General features: G+C 31.3%; 3 protein-coding genes and 2 pseudogenes across 5 annotated transcripts; 3 read left to right on the top strand and 2 right to left on the bottom strand.

Moving 5' to 3' along the window:
* Positions 1-9,923: 9,923 nt before the first annotated feature.
* LOC106360004 lies at positions 9,924-10,415 on the top strand (annotated as a pseudogene).
* A 538-nt stretch (positions 10,416-10,953) lies between these two features.
* LOC106375361 (inactive protein kinase SELMODRAFT_444075) lies at positions 10,954-14,564 on the bottom strand. Of its 2 annotated transcripts, XM_013815248.3 has the most exons (9): positions 13,334-14,545; positions 13,101-13,255; positions 12,937-13,031; positions 12,083-12,846; positions 11,853-12,013; positions 11,711-11,787; positions 11,487-11,634; positions 11,262-11,411; positions 10,954-11,172 (listed from the first exon to the last, which is right to left on the bottom strand). In XM_013815248.3, exons 1-9 carry the CDS (start codon positions 13,506-13,508, stop codon positions 11,086-11,088), a joined length of 1,812 nt encoding a protein of 603 aa, XP_013670702.2. In that variant the 5' UTR covers positions 13,509-14,545; the 3' UTR covers positions 10,954-11,085. The 2 variants fall into 2 exon arrangements, with proteins under 2 accessions (XP_013670702.2, XP_048594376.1); XM_048738419.1 differs by having other exon boundaries at positions 11,262-11,634; positions 12,937-14,564.
* Positions 14,565-17,922: 3,358 nt separating this feature from the next.
* Positions 17,923-19,162, top strand: LOC106375369. 2 transcript variants are annotated; one of them, XM_013815268.3, is made up of 3 exons: positions 17,923-18,152; positions 18,276-18,394; positions 18,842-19,162. In XM_013815268.3, exons 1-3 carry the CDS (start codon positions 17,998-18,000, stop codon positions 18,859-18,861), a joined length of 294 nt encoding a protein of 97 aa, XP_013670722.1. In that variant the 5' UTR covers positions 17,923-17,997; the 3' UTR covers positions 18,862-19,162. The 2 variants fall into 2 exon arrangements, with proteins under 2 accessions (XP_013670722.1, XP_013670714.1); XM_013815260.3 differs by having other exon boundaries at positions 17,939-18,152; positions 18,273-18,394.
* Positions 19,163-20,080: 918 nt separating this feature from the next.
* Positions 20,081-21,595, bottom strand: LOC106375384 (annotated as a pseudogene).
* A 2,638-nt stretch (positions 21,596-24,233) lies between these two features.
* LOC106450253 (uncharacterized protein At1g65710-like) lies at positions 24,234-26,174 on the top strand. Its single transcript, XM_013891899.3, has one exon. The coding sequence runs from the start codon at positions 24,749-24,751 to the stop codon at positions 25,964-25,966; it is 1,218 nt and encodes a 405-aa protein (XP_013747353.2). The 5' UTR covers positions 24,234-24,748; the 3' UTR covers positions 25,967-26,174.
* Positions 26,175-26,489: the final 315 nt, after the last annotated feature.

Below are 26,489 nucleotides of genomic sequence, written 5' to 3'. Positions count from 1 at the left end.
GGTTATTCAACTAATTAAGGAAGTATTATGAAGTTTTACTAAATTAATTAATAAAAAATTTAAACGAGGCCCATGTACCATTAAAGAGAGTTTAATATACATTAATACAAATGTAGAATGTGTTTAAATATTTTAAAACTACACTAAAAATCATAGGCTTCAGTATAAAGTGCATTTACCAAAAAAAATATATTTTCGTAGGGTTAACCCATAGATTTTGAGTAAAATTCAAAAAATTGAAAATTCTATTTTAATGCATAGTTACATCCTTCACTAACATATGATAAAGGTCAAAAAGGTTTGGAACATTTGTTGTCTCCTTTTTTCTAGAGAGTAGCGGTGTTGTAGTGGTTAGTCACCAATTTAGAGAGTATTATGAAGTTTTACAAAATTAATTGACAAAACGTTTAACCGATCCCCATGTACCATTCAAGAGAGTTTAATATAGATTAATACAAATGTAAAATGTGTTTCAAAATTTTAAAACTACAATAAAAATCAAAGGCTTCTGTATATAGAGCATTTACAGAAAAAATAAATATTTTCATAGGGTTTAACACATAGATTTTGCGAAAAATTCAAAGAATGAAAATTCTATTTTAATGCATAGTTGCATCCTTCACTAAAATATGATGAAAGTCAAAGACTTTTGGAACCTTTGTTGTCTCCGTTTTTCTAGGGAATAATGGTTTTATAGTGGTTAGTCAACTAATTTAGAGAGTATTATGAAGTTTTACTAAATTAATTGACAAAACATTTAAACGATGCTTATGTACCATTAAAGAGAGTTTAATATACATTAATAAAAATGTAGAATGTGTTTAAATTTTTAAAACTACACTAAAATTAATAGGCTTCACTATATAGAGCATTTACCAAAAAATTAAATATTTTCGTAGGGTTTAACCCATAGATTTTGAGAAAAATTCAAAAAAAATGAAAATTCTATTTTCATGCATAGTTGCATCCTTCACTAACATATGATGAAGGTCAAAGAGGTTTGGAACATTTGTCGTCTCCGTTTTTCTAGGGAATAGCGATTTTATAGTGGTTATTCAACTAATTTAGGGAGTATTATGAAGTTTTACTAAATTAATTGACAAAAAATTTAAATGATGCCCATGTACCATTAAATGTGAGTTTAATATACATTAATACATTAATACAAATGTAGAATGTGTTTAAATATTTTAAAACTACAATAAAAATCATAGGCTTCAGTATATAGAGTATTTACCGAAAAAAATAATTATTTTAGTAGGGATTTTGAGAAAAATAAAAAAAATTAAAATTCTATTTTAATGCATAGTTGCATCTTTCACTAACATATGATTAAAGTCAAAGAGGTTTGGAACCTTTTTGTCTCTGTTTTTCTAGAGAATAGCAATTTTATATTGGTTAGTCAACTAATTTAGGGAGTATTATGAAGTTTTACTAAGTTAATTGACAAAACATTTAAACGATGCCCATGTAACATTAAAGAGAGTTTAATATACGTTAATACAAATGTAGAATGGGTTTATAAATTTTAAAACAACACAAAAAATCATAGGCTTTAGTATATAGAGCATTTACCGAAACATTAAATATTTTTGATGGTACATGAGTATTTTCAGTTAATGCTCATGTACCATTAATTGACAAAAAAATTTAAACGATGTCTATGTACCATGAAAGAGAGTTTAACATACATTAATGAAAATGTATAATGTGTTTAGAAATTTTAAAACAACAAGAAAAATCATAAGCTTCAGTATATAGAGCATTTACCCATAGATTTTGAAAAACATTCAAAAAAAAAATCTATTTTAATGCATAGTTGCATCCTTCACTTACATATGATGAAGGTCAAAGAGGTTTGGAACCTCTGTGATCTCCGTTTTTCTTGAAAATATCGGTTTTATAGTGGTTAGTCAACCAATTTAAGGAGTATGATAAAGTTTTGCTAACTTAATTGATAAAAAATTTAAACTATGCCCATGAACCATTCAAGAGAGTTTAATATATATTAATACAAATGTAGAATGTGTTTAGAAATTTTAAAACAACACTAAAATCATAGGCTTCAGTATATAGAACATTTACCCATAGATTTTGAGGAAAAAAAATGAAAATTCTATTTTAATGCATAGTTGCATCATTCACTAACATATGATGAAGGTCAAAGAGGTTTGGAACTTTTGTTGTCTCCGTTTTTCTCGGGAATAGCGATTTTATAGTTGTTAGTCAACCAATTTAGGGAGTATTATGAAGTTTTACTAAATTAATTGACAAAACAATTAAACGATGCTGATGCACCATTAAAGAGAGTTTAATATACATTAATACAAATGTAGAATGTGTTTAAAAATTTTAAAATTACACTAAAAATCATTGGCTTCAGTATATAGAGCATTTACCGAAAAATTAAATATTTTCGTAGGAGTTAACCCATAGATTTTGAGAAAAAATCAAAAACAAAATGAAAATTATATTATAATGCATAGTTGCATAGTTGCATCCTTCACTAACATATGATGAAGGTCAAAGACGTTTAGAACCTTTGTTGTCTCCGTTTTTCTAGGGAATAGCGATTTTATAGTGGTTAGTCAACTAATTTAGGGAGTATTATGAAGTTTTACTAAATTAATTAACAAAACATTTAAAAGATGCCCATGTACCATTAAAGAGATTTTAATATACATTAATACAAATGTAGAATGTGTTTAAAATTTTTAAAACTACCGGAAAAATTAAATATTTTCGTAGGGGTTATAGATTTTGAGAAAAATAAAAAAAAAATGAAAATTCTATTTTAGTGCATAGTTGCATCCTTCACTAACGTATTATGAAGGTCAAAGAGGTTTGAAACCTTTGTTTTATCCGTTTTTCTAGAGAATAGCGATTTCATAGTGGTTAGTCAACTAATTTAGGGACTATCATGAAGTTTTACTAAATTAATTGATAAAAAAATTAAACTATGCCCATGTACCATGAAAGAGATTTTAATATACCTTAATAGAAGTGTAGAATAAGTTTAGAAATTTTAATACAACACTAAATATGATGGGCTTCAGTATATAGAGCAATTACCAAAAAAATAAATATTTTCGTAGGAGTTAACCCATAGATTTTGAGAAAAATTCAAAAAAATGTAAATTCTATTTTAATGCATAGTTGCATCCTTCACTAACATATGATGTAGGTCAAAGACGTTTAGAACTTTTGTAGTCTCCGTTTTTCTAGGGAATAGCGGTTTAATAGTGGTTAGTCAATCAATTTAGAGAGTATTAAGAAGTTTTACTAAATTAATTGACAAAAAATTTAAACGATAATAATGTACAATTAAAGAGAGTTTAATATACATTAATACAAATGTAGAATGTGCTTAAAATTTTTAAAACTTTAATAAAAATCATAGGCTTCAGTATATAGAGTATTTACCGAAAAACTAAATATTTTCGTAGGGGTTAACCCTTAGATTTTGAGAAAAATTCAAAAAAATGAAGATTCGTTTTTAATGCAGAGTTACATCCTTCACTAACATATGATGAAGGTCAAAGAGGTTTGGAACCTTTGTTGTCACCCAAAGAATGGCGATTTTATAGTGGTTAGTTAATTAATTTAGGAAGTATTATGAAGTTTTACTAAATTAATTAACAAAACATTTAAACGATGCCCATGTACCATTAAAGAGATTTTAATATACATCAATACAAATATAGAATGTATTTAAAATTTTTAAAACTACACTAAAAATCATAGGCTTCAGTATATAGAGCATTTACAAAAAAATTATATATTTTTGTACGGGACCCATAGATTTTGAGAAAAAATAAAAAAAAATTGAAAATTCTATTTTAATTCATTTTTGCATCCTTCACTAACATATTATGAAGGACAAAGAGGTTTGTAACCTTTGCTGTCTTCGTTTTTCTTGAGAATAGCGATTTCATAGTGGTTAATCAACCAATTTAGGGAGTATTATGAAGTTTTACTAAATTAAATGACAAAAAAATTTAAACTATGCCCATGTACCATGAAAGAGAGTTAATATAAATTATACAAATGTAGAATGTGTTTAGAAATTTTAAAACAACACTAAAGATCATGGGCTTCAGTATATAGAGCATTTACCGAAAAAATAAATATTTTCGTTGGGGTTAACCTATAGGTTTTGAGAAAATTTTAAAAAATGAAAATTCTATTTTAATGCATAGATTCATCCTTTAATAACATATGATGAAGGTGAAAGAGGGTTGGAATCTTTGTGGTCTCCATTTTTTCTAGAGAATAGAGGTTTTTCATAGTGGTTAGTCAACCAATTTAGGGAGTATTATGAAGTTTTACTAAATTAATTGAAAAAAAATTTAAACTATGCCCATGAACCATTAAAGAGAGTTTAATATACATTAATACAAATATAGAATGTGTTTAGAAATTTTAAAACAACACTAAAGATCATAGGCTTCAGTATATAGAGCATTTACCGAAAAATTAAATATTTTCGTAGGGAACCCATAGATTTTGAAAAAAATTCAAAAAAAAAAAGAAAATTATATTTTGATGCATAGTTGCATCATTCACTAATATATGATGAAGGTCAAAGAGGTTTGGAACCATTGTTGTCGCTGTTTTTCTAGAGAATATCAATTTATTGTGGTAGTCAACCAATTTAAGGAGTATTATAAATTGTTACTAAATTAATTGACAAAAAAATTATAAAATGCCCATGTACAATGAAAGAGAGTTTAATATACATTAATACAAATGTAGAATGTGTTTAAAAATTTTAAAACTGCACTAAAAATCATAGGCTTCAATATATAGAGCATTTACAGAAAAATTAAATATTTTCGTAGGGGTTAACCCATAGATTTTGAGAAAAAAATCAAAAAATTGAAAATTAAATTTTAGTGCATCGTTGCATCCTTCACTAACATATGATGAAGGTCAAAGAGGTTTGGAACCTTTCTTGTCTTCGTTTTTCTAGGGAATAGCGATTTTATAGTGGGTAGTTGACTAATTTAGGGAGTATTACGAAGTTTTACTAAATTAATTGAAAAAAAAAGTTTAAACGATGCTCATGTACCATTAAAGAGAGTTTAATATATGTTAATTCAAATGTACAATGTGTTTAAAATTTTTAAAACAACTCTAAAAATCATAGGCTATGTAGAGCATTTACCGAAAACATTAATATTTTCGTAGGGATTAACCCATATAGTTTTAGAAAATTCAAAAAAAAAAAATTCTATTTTAATGCATAGTTACATCCTTCACTATTATATGATGAAGGACAAAGAGGTTTGAAACCTTTTTTGCCTCCGTTTTTCTAGAGAATAGCGGTTTCATAGTGGTTAGTAAACCAATTTAGGGAGTATTATGAAGTTTTACTAAATTAATTGACAACAAATTTAAACTATGCCCATGAACCGTTAAAGAGAGTTTAATATACATTAATACAAATGTAGAATGTGTTTAAAAATTTTAAAACTACACTAAAAATCATAGGCTTCAGTATATAGAACATTTACAAAAAAATTAAATATTTTTATTGGGGTTAACCCATAGATTTTGAGAAAAAAATCAAAAGATTGAAAATTATATTTTAGTGCATCGTTGCATCCTTCACTAACATATGATGAAGGTCAAAGACGTTTGGAACCTTTGTTGTCTCCGTTTTTCTAGGGAATAGCGGTTTTATAGTGGTTATTCAACCAATTTAGAGAGTATTATGAAGTTTTATCAAATTAATTGACAAAAAATTTAAACGATGTCCATGTATCATTAAATAGAGTTTAATATACATTAATAGTAATACAAATGTAGAATGTGTTTAAAAATTTTAAAACTACAATAAAAATCATAAGCTTCATTATATAGAGCATTTACCAAAAAATTAAATATTTTCGTAGGGGTTAACTCATAGATTTTGAGAAAATTTCAAAAAAATAAAAATTATATTTTAATGCATAGTTACATCATTCACTAACATATGATGAAGGTCAAGAGGTTTGGAACCTTTGTTGTCTCCGTTTTTCTAGAAAATAGTGATTTTATAGTGGTTAGTCAACTAATTTAGGGAGTATTATGAAGTTTTACTAAATTAATTGACAAAATATTTAAACGATGTCCATGTACTATTAAAGAGAGTTTAATATACATTAATACAAATGTAGAATGTGTTTAAAAATTTTAAAACTACACTATAAATCATAGGCCTCAGTATATTGAGCATTTACCGAAAAGTTAAATATTTTCGTAGGGGTTAAACCATGGATTTTGAGAAAAAAAAAATGAAAGTTCTATTTTAATATATATTTGCATCATTCACTAACATATTATGAAGGACAAAGAGGTTTGTAACATTTTTTTGTCTCCGTTTTTCTAGAGAATAGCGATTTCATAGTGGTTAGTCAATCAATTTAAGTAGTATTATGAAGTTTTACTAAATTAATTGACAACAAATTTAAACGATGCTCATGTACCATGAAAGATAGTTTAAACTGAAATTTTGAAAGTTTATACTTAAAATGACTGAAGAATTAATTTGTTATTCTTTTGTGAGGGACATATATTCTTTTCCAAAGTAATTACTAATGATTTTATAGAACTTGTATCCCAGATTATATTGCAAAATAAAATATAGGTTCTTTATTTTTTTTACAATGGAAAATGTCTTTATCATGCTTATTGTCACAATTTTATATTCTTTGATGCGATAAACTTTTTTTTATTTTTCGGTTTTATAGTTTTGATGTAATTTAAAAATTAGATTTTAGTAAAAACAAGAAATTTCTCTCTAGATGTTTTCAAATTGGTAAGCCACAATAATTTTTTGTGTTGTTTTTCTTGTTACATTTATTCATATTTTTATCTAAATTATCTGCTTCTCTCGATTATAACAATATTAGAGTTTAATATCATTGGTTAAATCTTAATTCATAGGTGTAGGTGAAAATATTGATTATAAAATCGGTCTCTTCGATGACTGTGTGGTAATCTTTGCCTTCGCTCAGATTCTCCGGCTAAAGTCACATGATTCAGAGCTTCAGTTCTCCTTGCTCCGTGTCGTAGTAGACGCTAGGTCAAATCAGGTTCTCATCCTCGTCTCCCTTGTTTGTATCCATACGGACTGCTCGTGGCTCCTCTTAGTTGTTGGAGAAATATAATGAGTTTCGGGCCTCAACCACAGTAAATTTCGACATTGTCTCCACCTTTTATACTTGTTGGCATCTCTAATCCTGGGGTGTTGACGAAACTCGAATATAAATGTAATCGGTGCACTAGTGCTAAAAAGATATAACAAAAAATATAATAAGGTATCAAACTTGAATTATTACGGGTGCACAGGTAGATTTTTGTCATCTCTTACACCAAAGTTTTAATGATTTTGTATAGAATTTATAAATAGTAAAATTATTATGGGTGCACATGCCCCCACATCTATCAGTCTGCCTTCCCCCCTTGTGCTGATTTTTAGTCTTTGATCTGTTTTCTGGTTTAATTAAGATAGCCTTGTTGCTGTAGTTTGTTTCTTAGGAATTGAATTTCAATTTGTTAGCTTTTGGCTCCAGAAGTTGTTTACTATCATTTTGATCAATATCATAAAAATTAAAATCCAAATCCAATGATCAGATATATTTTAGAATAATAGGTGAATATAACATGGTATAACATAGTAAATAAAATAATATAATAAACATGATTATTCGTAATTCAAAATTGGGAAAATATGAAAAAAAAATGATCTGCTAAGCAACACCAAAAATGGAGGTGGCGATTCAAATGGATGAGAAAGTGAACCTAGAACTCTTCATAGTTAACACATATTTATGATGGCTGTAAGAGAATATGACTGATAGATTCTTTAAGTACGTCTACACATTTTCTTATGTCAGAATGTTAATTATATTCTTGTAATTTTTGATGATTATTTGATTAAACCAAAAGAGAAATTAGAAAGAAAAAAATACTTGGAAGTTGAAACTAATATAAGAATCTTAAAATGTAAAGAAAAAATAAAAATCTTGAACACCAAGTGAAATGAGAAAAACAGAATAAAGTCTTCCATTTAACTATAATCTATATTACACCCTTAATATTCTATGCAACAAATTGATATGATTATCTAAGTAAATATAAATTTTAATGGTTCTTCTATAAAATTTTCCATCACAGCTTTTTGGAAAGGTGAAACGTTGTATACTAAATAAAATATTCTTTTCTGAAGGTTTCAAGAGCTTTCATTTATAAATTGGGAATGGATTTATCCATGAGTTTTATGCATCGTGTGAATTAAATTATGTACCATTACTTAATCAATTTATAGCATAATCAAAACTACAATGCTTATTTTTCTTTATCACTTTTAAGGAATTCTAACTTAAAATTTATCCAAACTAATTGATAATTAATAAATTAACCTAGATCACTAGTATATTACTTTAAATAGTTTCTAATCTAATTCTAGCATATTGCTAACATAAAGTTTTGTAAAAAAATTGTACTCTACCAAATCTAACACACGATGAAAGAAAGGTAGATCTAACAAGTCTATAACACTTGATGAAAAAATCATTGTTAGCAATGAGGAAAAAAACAAAATCATTGGCTTTTTCTTACTTTGTAACCTTGTTAGCAACGAGGAAAAAAAACAAATATTGAGTAACGAGGAAAAAAACAAAATCATTGTTAGCAATGAGGAAAAAAAAACAAATATTGAGTAACCTTGTACTTGTAAAACTCCTCAATTACTACAAGAAATCCGATGTAGAAGTTATTATATATTTATGGTTAAGAAAGAAATGAGTAAGAAGAATCTGGATTTTTGCTTACTTTCTAGTGGAGACTTCTATCCTGCTATAGCCCCTTCGGGCTAAAGATATACATTCTCGTTGTAGAAAATGCCAACTCGAAACAGAAAGCTATATGCAAATTTTCCTCAGCAGTGCTCATGTTATTGGGTGTTAATTTGATCTGAAATTGGAAGCTTGTACCAGAGATTTCTCTAGAGAACATCTCCAGAAAGGTGAACCGTTAAAACAAAGATAAATGAAAATTACTTATGTGAGTAAGGAAACCATAAATACCTTGATAAAGCCCTTCTTTTCCAACATTTAATTCCAGGATTCTCACATACACCCGCGTTGTCATATACATTGGCAAGACCGTAACACATACTCTCATCATCAATTTTTTGAAATACACATTTGGTTTTGTATCTCCCTTTATCTAGGCGCAATACTTGTCCTTCAAAACCTCTAAACCAAGGCACCATGTGTTTCATGAGTTCAGGTTCATTGTGTTTATATCTAAGTAGGTTTATATTACACAGTAAAAAATAGAAAAAGTTCATATAGAATAGTAAAACGTACATGACATATTTTGTGCATTGGAAAATAATATGAGAATATATTCATGACAGAAAATTTGGTACTTTCTTAAATATTTAGTAAATTAATATGTGATAGTACAAATCGTCACTATCTTTCATTAAAATTTACAAATATTCATAAACATGAAATAATGAATAATACATATGATAATTACATATAAGGTATAAGATAAATACTACCATAAAACCTTGTTGTAAGGAGAAATGTACATAGAAACGATTAAATAATACTATCAATTTGATCAAAATCCTAAAATTAAAATTCAAATCCAATGATCATTTTAGAAGAATATAAGCATGGTATAACATAGTAAATAAAAATAATACAATAAACATGATTCTTAGTAATTCAAAATTGGGAAATCTGAAAAATGATCATAATCAACAAGCTGAATGTTATAATCTAACAAATGATTCTGACTCTGGAAACTTTCTAACAATTCAGAATTTCATGCTTAAACTGACATGCGTGTACAAAACAATGTTGTAATGTTTCTCAGGGATTTCACTTTTCAAGCAATCTGAAAGAGACGCGTGAACGAAAATGATGAACTACGGCACCATTCCGACTTCGTCTCATCCATCTCCCCCGATTGATCTCGAGTACCGCATCCATTGACGAACTACGCGCCAAGCAGCGCATCAAATCAGGCCGAACCTCGTCTACTTCAGAGCAAACTACGTCATCGCCGTCCTCGTTATCCTCTTCCTAAGTCTTATCTACCACCCGACCTCGCTCCTCGTCTTAGCCATCTTGGTCGTCTTCTGGATCTTCCTCTACTTCCTCCGCGACGAGCCTCTCGTGGTGTTCAACCGCCAGATCGACGATCGGACGGTCATGATCTGTCTCTCGGTTTTGACCGTCGTTATGCTTTTGTTCACGCACGCTACGGCGAATGTTCTCGGAGCGATGTTGACCGCTGTTGTGTTGGTTCTGGTCCACGCGGCGGTTAGGAGGAGTGATAATCTGTTCTTAGATGAAGAAGCTGTGGCTGCGAGTGAATATTCGGGGCTGACGTCGTACCCTTCGTCATAAAACCAAACACGAACTTGTTGTTCTTTTTTGAGTGTTACTGTCAGAAACATGAGAACGTTCTTTTACTCTGTTCAGTTTGTTGACAATGTGTTTTCTTGGTTAATTACTTTATTAGTCATAATATCATTATAAGTACATAATTATCTCTGACTTCTTACTCGATAATCTTCTTTAAACGACGTTTTTAATGGAAACACAAAACATAATTAGTTCTGTGTGATTGAAAAACATAACAATTTGTTGACAATGTTTTTTTGTTGGTTAATTATGTTACTTTAGTCATTTATATCATCATTGGTACATAACTATCTCACTAATCTCTGATTTCTCTCAGTAGATAGTTTTCCACTAAGTAGCTTCCAGTCTGATTCCTGGGATTGCATGGCGAAGGAGGAACCCCTTACTTTAGTGGAAAACACAAAACATGACTAGTTTTGTGTTATTGAGAAACATAAGAACAGTTTATAGACAATGTGTGTTTTGTTGGTTGATTACTTTATTTTAATCATTAACATATTTAGTACAAGATTATCACTAATCTCTGACTTCTCTCACTCGACGATAACATAAATAGTTTTGTGTGACTGAGAGACATAAGAACAATTTGTTGACAACATGTTTTGTTGGTTAGTTACGTTATTTAGTCATTAACATCATCATTAGTACATAACTATCTCACTGATCTCTGACTCTCAGTCGATAATCTTCCACTAAACCTCTCATTCACTGACATGTCTCCTTCCAGTAAACGCAACACCTTCAACAAAGAAAAGAGACACTGTCTCGAATAGAGTGCTTGACTTAAGAATGAAAACAAGCTTCAAGAGTGTGTTTGATTTGCTTTACCTGAGACATACGAGGACGCACATGCGGATCTCTGCGTATACACAATGAAGCTGTATGAATCATACATATAATTTCTGTCTCTGAATATCTCTTCTCCAGCTTCGGATCAACCAGCTCTTCAACCGCATACTCTTCTAATCTAGTCCTAGCCTGCTCACCAAACCCTAAAATGAGCTTAAAGAAAACTTGAGAAACAAGAAACCTTTTTAAGTTTGCAGTGTTTACCCATTCAGTTAAACATTGTTGTCCTTTTGGTCTGGAGATATCCATGGCTTTACGACCCGTGATTAGCTCGATAAGTACAACCCCAAATGAGTAAACATCAGCTTTCTCTGTGATCTGACCACTTTGAGTATACTCTGGAGCTAAGTAGCTAAACAAACCAAGCATAGTAAGTAATGAAGGAGGTGTAGAACTTTTGAGATAGAGAATGTTGATTTAGATTTTACCCGAAAGTTCCTATTATGCGTGTGTCTACACCGAGCTCTCCATCAGGCTGCCACCGTGCTAAACCAAAGTCTCCAACCTTACAGAAAAAGATAAGAATCAAGCAACTATATGAAACTAAAGTGTACACTTTGTTGTTGTTACCAGTGGTTCGTAGTCATGAGTGATTAGTATATTGTTAGGCCTTAAGTCTCTGTGAACAATGCAGCCCACTCTACACTCTTCATGAAGATATCTAAGACCTCGAGCCGCTCCAACCGCTATTTTCTGCCTTGCAGGCCACTCCAAAGTATCCTTATGGCGACCTGAATCAACAGTGAGTTAAGTGTTTGACAAGTTAACTAGCTCATGAACTCTGGTTTAAGAGTTTTTACCGTATAGATGAGCGTCTAATGAACCATTGCATATGTACTCATAGACCAAGAGTCTTCTGCTTTGTTCAATGCAGAAACCAATTAGCATAACCACGTTTCTATGCTGAGCACAGCTCAAAACCTCTACTTCAGAGCAGAACTCTACATCTCCTTGAGTACTAGCTAGTTTGTGTTGCTTTACCGCTACAATCTGTCCTTCAGGTAACACACCTCTATGAACAGATCCAAACCCTCCTTCTGCCAAGAAGTTAGATTGTGAAAACCCTTTTGTTGCAAGCTCTAACTCTTTGTAAGAGAAAAACCTCGGTGGTTTTCCAAATACAGGTGCTTTGTGCTGACATATAGAGCAGAGAGGAGGTGGAACCGGAGGAGCATTTCGTGATAGTGAAACTGCTCCTCTTATGTTTCCACTAGTCTCAGAATCACTGCGCCTTGAAATCTTGGTTTCTTGAGCAGCATTAGTATCATCCTTTTTCACTTCCGCTGTGAAAATAGGCGATGATGTTCCAAGATCAGAGCTAGCCACTGATGATGTCCCAGCTTCTGTACCTGTGAATGGTGTGCCAACCTCAGGACTGCTCAAAGGAGTTGTAACTACTGCTCCAACAGAACCTAACGACCTGCTTTTGTTCTCTTTCACTGCATCTTTTGTTGTTGGTGAACCGACCAAGTTCAACCGCAGAACTTTTGCTTGAGAACGCTTTATGGCCACAATGTTACATTGTAGCTCATCAATGCACCACTTCACTTCTTGCTTAAGGTGCCTGTAAAACAGTAAAAGAACCGTTTCAACCACACAAAGAGAGAGTAAAAACTAAACAAATGAAGAATGAAATTATTATTTATGTACTTACTTATCCAGAACTACCCAAGTTGCTTGTGATTCCTTGGCCTCAGATGCAACAGCTCCACATGGTGATCCAGAAACAATTTTGATCCTAACATTAACCTTCCAAAAAAATAAAAACATGAGAATAACTGTTTTTTTAATGTTTTGGTAATGGGCTAAGTTAGTAACCTTGTTTGGGTCATAGACATCATGAAGCTGGAGAATCATTTGAGAACAAGTATCAGTGAGGTCACTTTTTATCTCAGGGATTGCATCAGAATGTGGTTTCCTATGAACACTTGCACAGTCTCCAGCAAACTTAGGGAGAGTCCAAAGCTTTCGACCTAAACAAACAAGACAATGGATTAAAACATAGGTAAGTACATCTCCATGACTTAGTACCAAAGAAGAGAAAGTAGTACCAGCATTGTGAGAAGTGACAACAACAACAAGAGTTATGCAGTCTCCAGGATGAACAATATGTGTCAAAGCCCAAACCAATGCTGTCTTTGAAATCTCCCTAGATGCTTTAACAGCAACAAGAACCTTCTCAGTCCCATTAGAACTTGGTCTCTTCTCATGTTTTCCTCTGATCATTTTAAGACTTAAATGCAATAACTATTCTCTAGATTCCTATCTCTCTTTTAAGAAGATTGATTTCTACTGAAACCTGTAGAGATTTTGTAATGATGAATGCATTATTAAGGCAAGTTGGACATCAAGACAAGGCCAAACCAAACACACAGCTTGAGTTGCAGATGGATACAAAACTTGTAGACATGACAAGACCTCTCACTCACCACTTTCTTCTCACTGAATCACATTAACTTCAAAACATAAAACACAAAGCCCTCAGCCAAAAAACTCCCTCTTTTGAGATTACACACCAGCTTTTTGAAGCTATATGAATCCAAAACTCATTGTAGGCTTTCAATAATTTAGGCTGAAATCTCCAAAGGATCCAAAGGGATACACTTTTTCCTCTCTTTCCAATAACTCTAACCTATCCTTCTTTTTGTCAAATCACTGAGTCAATGTTTCTCAAGAAACAGACAGAGGAAATGAAGCCTCTTCCACTTGTGGTGGATCTAACCCTTTCCACAAGAGAAAGGGCAACAAAAAAAAAATCAAATATCTCTGCTTCAGTCCACTTTCAACAGTATTTGCCAAATCTTCAAGATCACACCTACAGTAAGAGAATGAAATGGATGATTTTTTTTTTTTGAAACGGAAGATTTAAAGAAACTGCCAAAATAACTAGACTTGCAAAAATAATGGATAGCTATGGAAATAGATGAATAAATTAAATTAAATCATTTCTTGAATACACAAAAAAAAGCATCAAGAATCAGATATATAAATGTGTATACATTATGTACAACCTGCATCACAAGGACACTATTATTTCTTGTTTCAGAATTTCTCACCAAGCTAAGCATTCATATATTTCACCGCCATGAAAACAAGCAATGGTTTCGCTATGTTTATTAATTATCTCACTTGAAGAAGACAGAAGATTATTAATTAGTAGTAGTATTCAGTTGAAGCATTGATGTTGCTATGTTTTGTCTGACTTGAAAATTTTCTGCTTTTAACATCAGAAGCACTTTTATAGAGATGGAAACAAGACAGTGTAGAAAATCTAGAGAGCAGGCAGCATAAATGCTGCTCAGGTAGAAACAAGGAGAAAAAGCGCGAAAATATGAAATCAGCTTTTATGGTTTCTTCTTTATTTGTCAAAACAGTCTGTGATTTAAAAACATCCTTGAAATTTTGAAATTTAAACCAATGAGTGCGTTAGTGTTATAGAAAATTATTCAAATAACACTAACCAACGTTTTATTATAAAAAATTAATATAAGGAAAAATTCTAAAAATATAATTTTTATTATAATATTTAGATTTAGTGTATAGTTATTAGAGTTTATAATTTAATATTTACTAGGTGTTTTGCCCGCGACGCGGGCTTAAACATTTTCATAATTTTTTAAAAGTTCTTTGTACACTATATTCATAATTTTAGTAAAAAAATTAATTTGATTAATATTTAATTATATAATTTATGTTTTAACTTTTTACTAAAATACTCTTTCAGATTACTATACAATATATATATATATATATTATCTTTTTTTAATTATATTTTTTTGATTATATTTTTTAATTATTTTTTTAATTATATAATAGTATAGATAAAAATATTACCTCTAGATAACAACATAATATATATTTAAGAGTTATCTTATTTTCGCATAATTTTTTTTTGACAATTTATTATATTAATTCATAATCAGTTATCTAATATAACATATAAATCTAATATTAATACTACAAAATTCGTTTTTGATTATAAATAACTTATATATAAAAATTCATTAAGGGTAGTATAGATATTAACCACTCTAACTTTTAACGTGAGAGCTCGATTCCAAAAATTTACTTCGCAAATAATAGTATAGATAAGGTTGAGATTAGAGTAAGATTTAAATTTTGGAGTAATTTAGCATATCATCTTTTAATAAATATTCCATATGTCTCGTCTCATAAAACGGTTATTAATAACTTTTCTTGTTATAAAAAGAATTGTTAATTTAGAATTTCTATGAAATTTATACCTATTTTAAAATAAATATAAATTACCAAATATTTTAATTTTATAAATATTTATAGTTATCTCAATTAATAAATGTGTTTATTAAAAAAATAAATGCATTTTAATCACTTTCTTATTCTATGCAAAAATATCAAAATTACACTTTCATGAAACAGAAGAAATACTGTTTTAAGAAAATTTTCTGTTTAAATATTATTAAGTGTAAAGAAATATATATCTGATTTAAAAAGCATTTTAATACACATCATCAACATGTATAAAACTTAAAATAACAAAATCATAAAGTAGAAAACACGTAACACTTCGTGATTCAATATCTACTTTCAAATTTGAATAATCATGAAGAAACAAATGCTAAAATATGTTTTGATAAACCAAAAAAGTCATTAATTAACAAAAAAAAATCTTTTGTTACTTGACCAAATATATGTTTCAATAACACCCCCAATGCAGGCTTTTGATGGATTTTTTTAAAATGATGAAATAACAGAATAACTAACAAGAATTATTAGAGAAATATCTTCTAATAGTAAACAAATAATAAAATGACAAAAATAAATTTCACTAAAGAGAAAAGCCATATATCTCTTGAATAAATTAATCTGTAGATTTAAAGTTTAGATTTTGAGGAGGAAATAGTTTAGGGTTTGGGGATCATGGTGTAGAATTTAGAATTTAGTATGTAAAAATTAAAATGATAAAAATATTTGGTTTAAAAATATTTATTTATATCAAATGTATTATGCATAAAGGAAAACTTAGTCTTTTGTTTTTTAATAAAATTTATTCGAATCATTTTCTTCTTTGTGCTATTTTTGTTATAAAAACTTGTTTTAGAAGATTTGTCCAATTTATTACTATCTATTTTGAGTTTAGGAAACATGTCACCATCGCTGGGCCATTTGATGCTGAGTTTCTCCGACCAGTCCGTCGGCTCCGGATGCTGAACAGTTACGGCTGTTATCACAGTATCGTCTTGTCACACTCTTTTTTAATGCTATTAAATGGAATTTTTTTACAAAAAACAGTTGGGCTGAAGAAAAGTTTTAGTAGTGTTCTAAAAACGTTTTAAATGCCCCTCTTAAACACTTATTATGTGTTAGACCCCTTAAAATGGTGACAAATTATTTCTAAGGGTGTCATTGGTAATTAGAGTAACAAAAAGTAGAAGAAATGAGAGTAAAAGTTGCAGAGTAAAAATGTAATAAAGGTACAAACAGAAAGTGGAAACCAGCGCAACACTTTTCCTCCACCAAAACTGTAAGGAACAAAATAAATGATTTTACCTTTGAATCTACAGTAATCAGAGTAAAATATGTAAAATGCTTTTTCACCTGATTGGTTTAGTTTTAGTGAAAATGAGAATAATTATGTTTTCAGCTGAAATGTTCTCGCTAGAAGTGTCAAACAATCACACTCTAAGTCGCTCAGACAAATACAATTTTAAAAATAAAAAATATAATAACATTATTTATAAATGATAATAATTATTATAGTACAAAATCTTATGATAATTTTATAATATAAATTTATTACTTTTGAATAATGATATTTAATATAAATTAGTATCTAAATTTAATATATTATAATTTATAAATGTCTAAACCGCTTAATTAATATTATAGGTATTTGATTAAGTGTTCTAGGTGTTAGTTGTTAAGTTATGCTCCGTTTACTACTGGCAACACTGAATTAAATAAGATTACGAAGAAACTACTCAGCAGTCATGATAATCGACAGATGAGATCCATAGAAAAATTTCCGCACCAAAATAATAATTTTTTTAATCAATCAACCATTTAAAATGTCAGCACCACTCAGTGTCATCACCATTCATACAGAAGAAGACACATATCAAGAAAACACTAAGCAAGTATCATTTGCTATAAATACTCCAACTATCAACGAAGAGAGACATGCACGATTTTCACTTTTTGATAATATCTCTAAAACTCTCTAAACTTTCAGCTTTTAGTTTTTAAAGTTTTTAAAATCTACTTTTATACTCTTATGTCAATATAGTATTTTAATCTAAAATCAACCAATTAAATTTTAATCAAATATTGTTTACAATTTCGTTTTCAAGTTTACAATATAAACAAAATTACAATAGCCTAAATTGCCAATATAAGAATAACAACCAGAGACTTATAAAGTAAATAGTATCAGAGAGCCTAGCCAAAACGATTATTCAAGTTTTAGTAGCGGCTGTCTGGTTGAGCAATGTACCACCATGCCATCGATCAAATGACACGTTAGTTAGTCGATAGCCACCAACCAAGTTACTAAAACTAAACCTTTTACTCTTGTTGGTTAATACTTGATACGACATCGTTTCGTTAAGCTTCCTTATTTTGGATAGTAAGTTAGTCAATTGGGTTGACCCGACTCAACCCGACCCGTAATTATCCCCAGCAATCTTAAACCCTAAAAACTCCGATCTCAATCTGATTTTCTCCTCACTCCTCGACGATGGCGTCTTCTAAAGTCTGCAGATTATCATCAAAGATACACTCTTTAACCCAGAGGCTTAGCAAGACGACGAATGTTCACGCCTCGTCCATACCCTCTCCCCTTAAATCTTCATTACCATCGGCAGCAACTTCCCGTATCAACCAATCTTTCAGGTCAGTGTTAATGGACAAAACACATATTCTTCCTAATAATGAAACTCTGGTTTTTTCATAATCTTAGTTAGCAATCAATAAGCTTTCTTTAGTTTCATTTTGGATTTGATTATGTAACAGAAGATTACCAGTGGAGCTGAGTAGCTGTGTGTCGCTGTTTCCGTTACACAGTGCAGTAGCATCTGCTAGATTGGTATCAAGCTTGTCTGCTGAATCTATGAGCTGGGGTTTAGTTCCTCAAGGTTTGTCCTTTTCCACCTCTCTCTCTATCTATCTATATTGAGGTTTCTATTGCATTTAAAGAGTGATGAACTGTTACATTTTGTGTATGAAGAAGATTCACATTCTCTTGTTCGTGTGTCATTGCTTAGACATTTTTGTTAGGGGTTATATGGTGGCAAGAAGGCGTCGTTCTACTTTTGATAGGGAGAGTACATAGTGTGTTCTCAGCTGATTAATTTAGCAGCACCTGATAGATTATGTTGGCTTTGCTTATATCATCGGATGAACTTGGCTAAATGATTTAGTAGCTTCATGACTGCTATCTGGTTCCCTGTTTGATAGTACTTTGTGCGTACTCATTGTGATTAGTAATTGGTTTATTAGTATTTGGACGCTTTATTTGATATGGACATGTTGTTTCCTTAGCTCAATGTCTTTATAACATTTTTCATATTATGAAACTGCAGGTATTTCAATGCCTTTATGACAGTCTTTCATCTTACAACAAGTTTCACTAGGGCGATAAAAGACATGAGAACAAAACTCTGTGGGTTGTATCGTTTCTTTTTTTAAATCTCTTATTAAATCCGAAAGATCCTGAATTTTGGACAGGTTTATCCTCAAAACTCTGCTTCAAGTCTCGAGCTATCTTTTTCGCCTAATATACAATTCATGGTTATCAACAATTGAGTGTATCAGTGTCATTTTATTTGGCAAGATTGTAGTTTTCATGCACATGTCTGATCTTAGTCCACCACCATTGTGAAAAGCAGATTTTCATTTCTGTTTTTGTTTCTGCGGTTAAGTCAAATATTCTGAAGTTGCAAAGAATTGTTCATGGAAATAGACACCAAATGATCTTATGAGAGGAGAGCGGGAAGCTTCTACTTCTTGGACGAGAGAGTTGAAAGCTAAAGGAGAACGCTTAAAAAGCTCACAAACATGACAGCGTTTATCAATATTTCCTTCAACGTATACACAACAAACTTCACGTTTTGGATTTATGTGCACATATTAATAAAATATTTAATTTTGTATAATTTCTAAATAAAAAGATCATTAACTATTTAACTGACTATATTTCAGTCAGTAGAAAAACAAATAGCAGAATATAAACAATTATATAACATAAATTCAATAAAATTTACATTGAAATTTGAAACAATATTGTAAAATGTTAAAAGAACTAAACATAATTAATTTGTAATATTAAAATTATCGTGATATTATATTTAAATACTTTAAAATAATAAAATATAACTTATTTATACTATTAAATCTAACCACTTTAAAAAAATATAACTAATTTAAATTTGAAAACTTTAAAGAATTAAATCAACTGGAATTAAACAAGTGATATGGTGTTTTATAGATTTTAGTGTACTTTTAATTGCATATTTCTTCATTCTCTAATTCATTTTTTATATCATACTATTTTTAATACTAGCAATAGAGTTGCTCTTTCCTTTTTTTTCCCTCAAAAGGATTATATATCAGTAGCATAAATTATTGTTTTACTTTTTTTTTGGGTGTAAATTATTGTTTTACTTATTATGCCAAACAATTATGTGTCCTTCATTGGATCTCTTTGTTGACCACATCAGGTTGTCGGTCCGAAACCATAAACAACATATTTAAAATGAAATTTAAAACTGAAATATATCATCATTTTCTTTCAAAAATAATCGTGGAGATTCTTTTGCAAATAGAAAAAAAGCTCCTTGCAAATGAATAAATATTATTACATCATTTAAGTTGAAATAAGCGAACCTACTCCAACAAATCCACCACACACACGGACACCACATGCAAAAAAAGAGAATTAGTACACAAACATCATTAACATCAATAATGCAAAACATAACAACTGTACTCAACAATAGCATCACCGTTCTTTAGGTTAAGCAGTTTTGTACGAGCCTCAACATAGCCTCTAGCAAACCAGAAAAGCCCACTTCCTCCGACTATAGGCATTTCTCTAACCTTCGACAACACAGGGTTCCGACCAAGAATTGTGATCGTGCTTCCGTTGTATTTTCCTGTCTTAAAAGCAAAATTCATCCCCACTAGAAAACTAAACTCTTTTTGAGCAGCTCCGGAGTAAAACCCTTGACCCTGGCGGCCTGGCCCAACAACGTGGAGTTTATCTGAACTGTTGCCGTCAAAGCGTTGTCGAACATAGTGACTCCTCCGAAGTAGGAGGTAGAGTTTGTAACCGGTGGCTTGATTCTGATTGAGCTTGGTTTTGGACCGCTTAAGATGTCGTGCCAATACACTTTGAAATGTGTTAGTTTCTCTTTCTTGTGAAGACCGAGGATTTTACGGTGTCTATGGTTCTGGCGAAGTCTTCCCCGTCGTCTCCGGCGGAAGATACGGCAGCGAGGAAGATAATTTGGACGGCGAGGAAGAAAATGAGCTTAGCCATGTGTTTTGTTTGTGTTATTATGGTGTACAAACAAGGTGTGTGTGTGTTGTTATTTATATATGCTGAGTTTTAGAGATGTTCGGAGAGTAAATATTTTGCTCAAAAAAAAAAAATGATTTCATATTATTTTATCTGTGGATTTTTTTTTAAATGTGGATTTATTTTAGGGAACATTAATTCTGCGAATGGAAGACTTTGGGTCCAAATGATGACAAAGAGAACTAAGTAGAGTACGTAGTCAATTCCTATTCATTCCTTAAAAATTATACTATTTATGGAAAATTTTTGTTGCGTTTGATTCTTTGTCATTCCTTGAATTTTAATAAATTATCGAAGAAAAATATTTTTTATCAAAATTGATATAGAACAGAAATATTAAATATTCATTTTTATTTATTTCATTTTGTTCCTATTCATTCTTTTCGTATTTATTTTTATTTTTATTTTTATTTTAATGGTGACCTTATATCTTTTTATTTACAACAATTTAAACGTAAAATATACGAGGAAGGTTATGTCCGGCGTGAAGAGTGTGAACTGTGAGGTACTAGTTATCAAATTATCATAATTATTGCATCATCGACTAGTATGATTTTCTTTGCATCATTGACTAGTATGCTTTAAGGCGAAGGCATAATAGAACTTTTTTGTTGTCATTTTCTCGAAACACAATCTGAAAATAAACCAAATCATTTATTTGGTCAACGGATAGTTGAGTGAATGAAATTGGTAGTATTATTAATATTGTTATAGGAAAATTCATATACAGCTTTTTTTTTTTTTGAACTTCATATATACAGCTTTTGTTTTCAAATTTTGAAGACAAATCTTGAAAATAAAGAAGTACTTGCAAATTAATATTTTTAATTATGTCGATCAATATGAAAATCTCTATATATATTTAGATTTGGCCAACTATTATGTATTTTGACTTTTAAATTATAAATATATTTAGCACATTTATTATCAAACGATTACCCCATTATTAAATTAATAATGTTATATTAGTATTTTTCTGTAGTGGACAACAATCCCCAGCATATACATACATGGTCATCATGGGTGTCGTTTTCTTTGCAGTATTTTTTTTCTTTTTCTTTGCAGTATTTTTCACGCTTCTGCTTTATTCGCTTTCACTTGTTCTCTTAGAAAAGTTTTCATTCCTTTTTGCTATATAACGAAATTTTAATGGGGTGCGATCATATCATCACTAATGTACCGGATCCTATAAACGTGTTTGGGCGAGAATAGTACTAGGATGGATGATCTTCTGAAAAGTCCTTGTGTTGCACTCTTTTTAAAAGTGTTTCAAAAAAAAAATGAAATTTTAATGACATTCTTGAGACAGCTTTTGTCAAATTAAGAACCGTTTAATACGTAATTTGAATTTAAAACAATTTAAAACCTTTGCAGAGTTATTGAGCTTTGTCGTGGTTACCTACCAGCAATGTGGCAAGTATGGCTTTCTTTCAAAAAAAAAAAAAAAAAACGTGGCAAGTATGGACAGGAGGTGCATCCGTTAATTTATTCCATGCCGAGTTATATACATTTTTTTTTTTTTACCGAAGAGTTATATACATATTTAGTCCACAAAAATTGGAAACTCTAAAATACAGTTATTAAGGTTCAAAATAAAGTGAAGTATAAATATAGATTATATTATTATTTAACAAAGCTAAAAGTATATCTCCACATATTTTTCTCATTGTACATCTAATAGCTAAATGATTAGGAATATCACTATCCAAAATATTCAGAAACATTTCTTATACATGATTTCTTCAAAAAATATACTAGTGCATTATACCTTAGCAGACTTTTCAACTATGGACCTGTCATGTTTAACGACCATATTTTCTCCACAGTAGGCTGAAGAATGTTTGGTAACACTTGGATCCTGTATTTGGTTCAATAAGATGCATGATGAACCTTGGTGTAGGATGCTCTTTTGAAAAGAAATGTTAAATTAGCTGTTTTAATAAGTTATTAAAAATGTATCCCGATTATTTGGTTTCATATGAACCTATTGACTTTAGAGATTCTTAAAAACTTCAAAATAAACGATATTATTGATGCCGAGCTTGTTATCTCCGCCTGCTAATTTGTTTCGTATTTTTAAGTCCTTCACGTGAGATCACTCTTGATAGAGCTACATATATTTGGTTATGGCTGAATACTCTTCCAGGTAGATAGAGGGCAACTTGTTTAAGACTTTTCCCTTGAATTTTATTGACTGTTGTTGCATAGGACAACCGTAAAGGTATTAGTGCCTGCATAACATTAATGGATGGATGTTTCCGTTGGGTGACAATTGAATCTTCAGAATGAGAACTTTGTTTCCGACATGTATATCTGTCATGATTTCAACCTTAATGATATTGTTCCCAAGTCGTGTAACAACTAACCTTGTTCCACTTCATAGACCGTTTTCAGTTTTATATTCCGTTAAACTCATCTAAGGTGCTCCAACTCTCGACATGACTTGTGGTTTGGCAGTCCGATGAATTTGAGAATATTAAGATACTCTTGGATATAGTTTGACGTCCAATCTCCATCAGATGTTGACTCATTTGCAATAGTGTCAGAGCTTAAGTATTCTTTCTCATAAGGCACCATTGAAACTTGAAAGGATGTAACTGTTAATTTCTCCGGCGGTGTTGGGGTTGATTGGCAAGTGCTTTAGAAGTGCTGTAAGATCTCTCTACGGCCTAAATTATTTTTACAGTTCAAATTTTTTGCAATCATGCTTTGTAAAGATTTTTTTAAAGCTACAAATTTTTCTTTCTTTTTTATTTATTTTTAGCTGTGGAAAGCCATAAATCTAGAGCACCTATTTTTTGCTTTAGAAAACTTATATGTAAGTCTTTGAATCTTTTTAAACCTACAACTAATATTCTACAGCAAAATTATCTACGATCACAGAAAAAAAATCTACAGTTTTATTTATAAAACAAAAATATAAAGCTACAACTCTTTCCAACCATCCTGTTATCCTAGTAAAAAAAACTTTGAAAATTACGTCGTTGCCGCCAAAAATTCGTGGCTAAAACATTTTAAAAAAACCAAGGTTTAGCCACGATCTAGCTACAATTCAAAAAGAGCCACGACTACAAAAAACAAACGTAGCTTAATCGTGGTTCAAATAACCACAATATGGTTAGGTAATAAAATATGGTTACATTTACAATGGTTTAGCTACAAAATAATATTGACTATATATCTAGTCGCGTTTTTGCGACGCTATTTCATTGGCTAGTTGTATTAGCCACAAATTTAAGGTTTAGGGTTAATAGCCACGATTTTGCCACGTAATTTTTTTGGCTATATTAGTTTTTTTTTTCTATACTCTAAACCTCAATCTTAAATTATATATACTAATGCTAAATCCAATGTCCAAATATTATATTTTAAAACTTTAAGCTCAAATATTACACTTAAACTCTAAATCTAATTTTTTACCCAAACTATATACCTCAAGCACTATATCCCAAATACAAACCCTAACTATAATACATTTACATTTAAATTCTAAATCTTAAACATAAACCTTAAACTTAAATCTTTTTCAAAACTTAATCTCAAACTACATACTGCAGCAGTTAATTATGTTTCCATTCAATACCCTAGTTTGTTTTCATTACCTAACAACAAAACCCATAGAACATGTATGTAAATAGCCGTTGGAATTGGAAACCACAATATCAAAACTTGTTTAAAAAAATGAAGAAAAGCATTCTAATTTGAAAAAGGGAATAAAAGAGTCAGAGGCAATACGACATTGACTGCAGTGATTTCTCTTTCCTATGTCTAACGGCTCCATTGCATCTACGTTGGGAAATTTTCAAAAAAACTACTCTTCTCACTGTTCCATTTTTCTCATCAAAATAAATTAAATTCAAGTTTGATTCTGAATCACTCACACTGGGGTTCAGACTCATCTTTATAGCAAATGGGTTGTTGTCTCAGCAAGAAACCTTCTCCGATCCCTCTCTCCAGTGGTGATGTTAAATCTCCAGATCCAGTCAAACCCGATGTTAATAAACCCACTAAACCGGTGATTGAGCTGCCGGTTAAACCGGCGATTGAGATTCAGGAGAGTCCTTATCCAGGAGTGGAAGAAGCCAAACTAATTATATCCGAGAAGGTAGAGAAAGAAGAAGAAAATGCTACAATTAAGGATGTTTCAGCTTCTGTAGCGGTGGAGAAACCAGTGGTGAGGACCTCAAGCTGTACGAAGGAAGAAGTCGATGCGATACTGATACAATGCGGGAAGCTAAGTCGGAGCAACTCAACAAGAAGATACTCTGGCTCAAAGAGAAGCTTCGATTTTGACCAGAACGAGAGGACACATGGAGGCGGCGGCGGCGGAGATGTGGAGGATGAGAGAAGGAAGACGCCTCAAAGGAATCGTGACCGTGGAAGAGTAGAGAGAGCGAACGGTTCGCCCCGCGAGAGGCGAAGACGAACTCCGAGCAGAGAAAGAGAAAGAGGCGGCGGCGCCGGTGGAAGCAGACGGGCGAGCAGGTCTCCCGCAAAACGATCGGAGCAGGCCACAAACCCTAGTGGCAGTTTAGTAATTTCGAGCAACATTAAGTTTGTTACAGTTCCCGCGACGGACCCCTCGAGTAAACGAGTCACTGTTAAGAGAAGCATCGGAGAAGCTTGCAGAACCGCTGCGATGAGTAATGTTCAACCTCGGAGAAAGCCACTGGGAGAAATCGATCAGAACGCGACAAAAGGAGACAAGAAGAAGATAAATGCAGATAAGAAACCACAAGTGATAAGCAGAAGCAGGTCGTTGAGGAGATCAAGGGACTTCGATTTCAGTCCAGAGACATTGTTGTTGCAATCAAGCCAAGAAGACAAGAGCAGTTACACGGCGCTGTTGCTGAAAGACATTAAGGATTTCCATGGGAAGAGTAGTAATGATGATGAGGAGGAGGATCCGTTTAGTCGTCTTCCGTCTTGTGTTACTAAAGCTTGCTCCATTGTTGAAGCAGTGGCGGATCTTAACTCCACCAGCTCTGATTTGAACCAGTTTAGATTCGGATCTACTGTGAAGAAAGCGGATTTGGTGGAACCCAGCTTTGAGAAGTATGTGACTGTGAGGAGAGGTTGTTGTTCGTTGGAGGAGCAAGAATCATGTGGTAGCAACAATCTTACGTGACTAGTGTTCGATTTCTCTGGCAACAACTCTACTCTCTGTGTTGTTGCAGTTTCAACTTTAGTTCCCCATGTTTTCATTCACTTCAATCGAATCTTTTCTTCAACATTATGTTGAGATAAAATGGTACTAACAATTCAATAGTGAGAAACTTACTGTGTGACCGTGTACTACGTATGCAAGTACACTGTGATATGGTGGCATAAATATATATATATATATACAGAGATCAGAACCAAATCAATCAGGGTATTTCCAATTTTGGTTAGTGTCAAAGGTGCCAGTGATGAAAAAAGGAGAGCTTGGTTAGGAATTTGAGAAATATCATTGAAGTTAAAGTGCATAAGAGCTTTTGATATAAAGCATAAAAACAGTTGTTGGTTTGCTTCTGTATTGGTACAAGAGATAATTATAAATCCCACACAGAATAAAAAGCCTTAGATCATTCATCATACAGACAAGTAGCCACATATAGTACTCATGTTCTGTGAAGATATAGAAAGTATATATTAGACATACTAAGATT

Source organism: Brassica napus, chromosome A8 (genome assembly GCF_020379485.1).
Source record: "Brassica napus cultivar Da-Ae chromosome A8, Da-Ae, whole genome shotgun sequence".
Taxonomy (NCBI): Eukaryota; Viridiplantae; Streptophyta; class Magnoliopsida; order Brassicales; family Brassicaceae; genus Brassica; species Brassica napus.
This window is presented reverse-complemented; position numbering and strand designations above follow the sequence as displayed.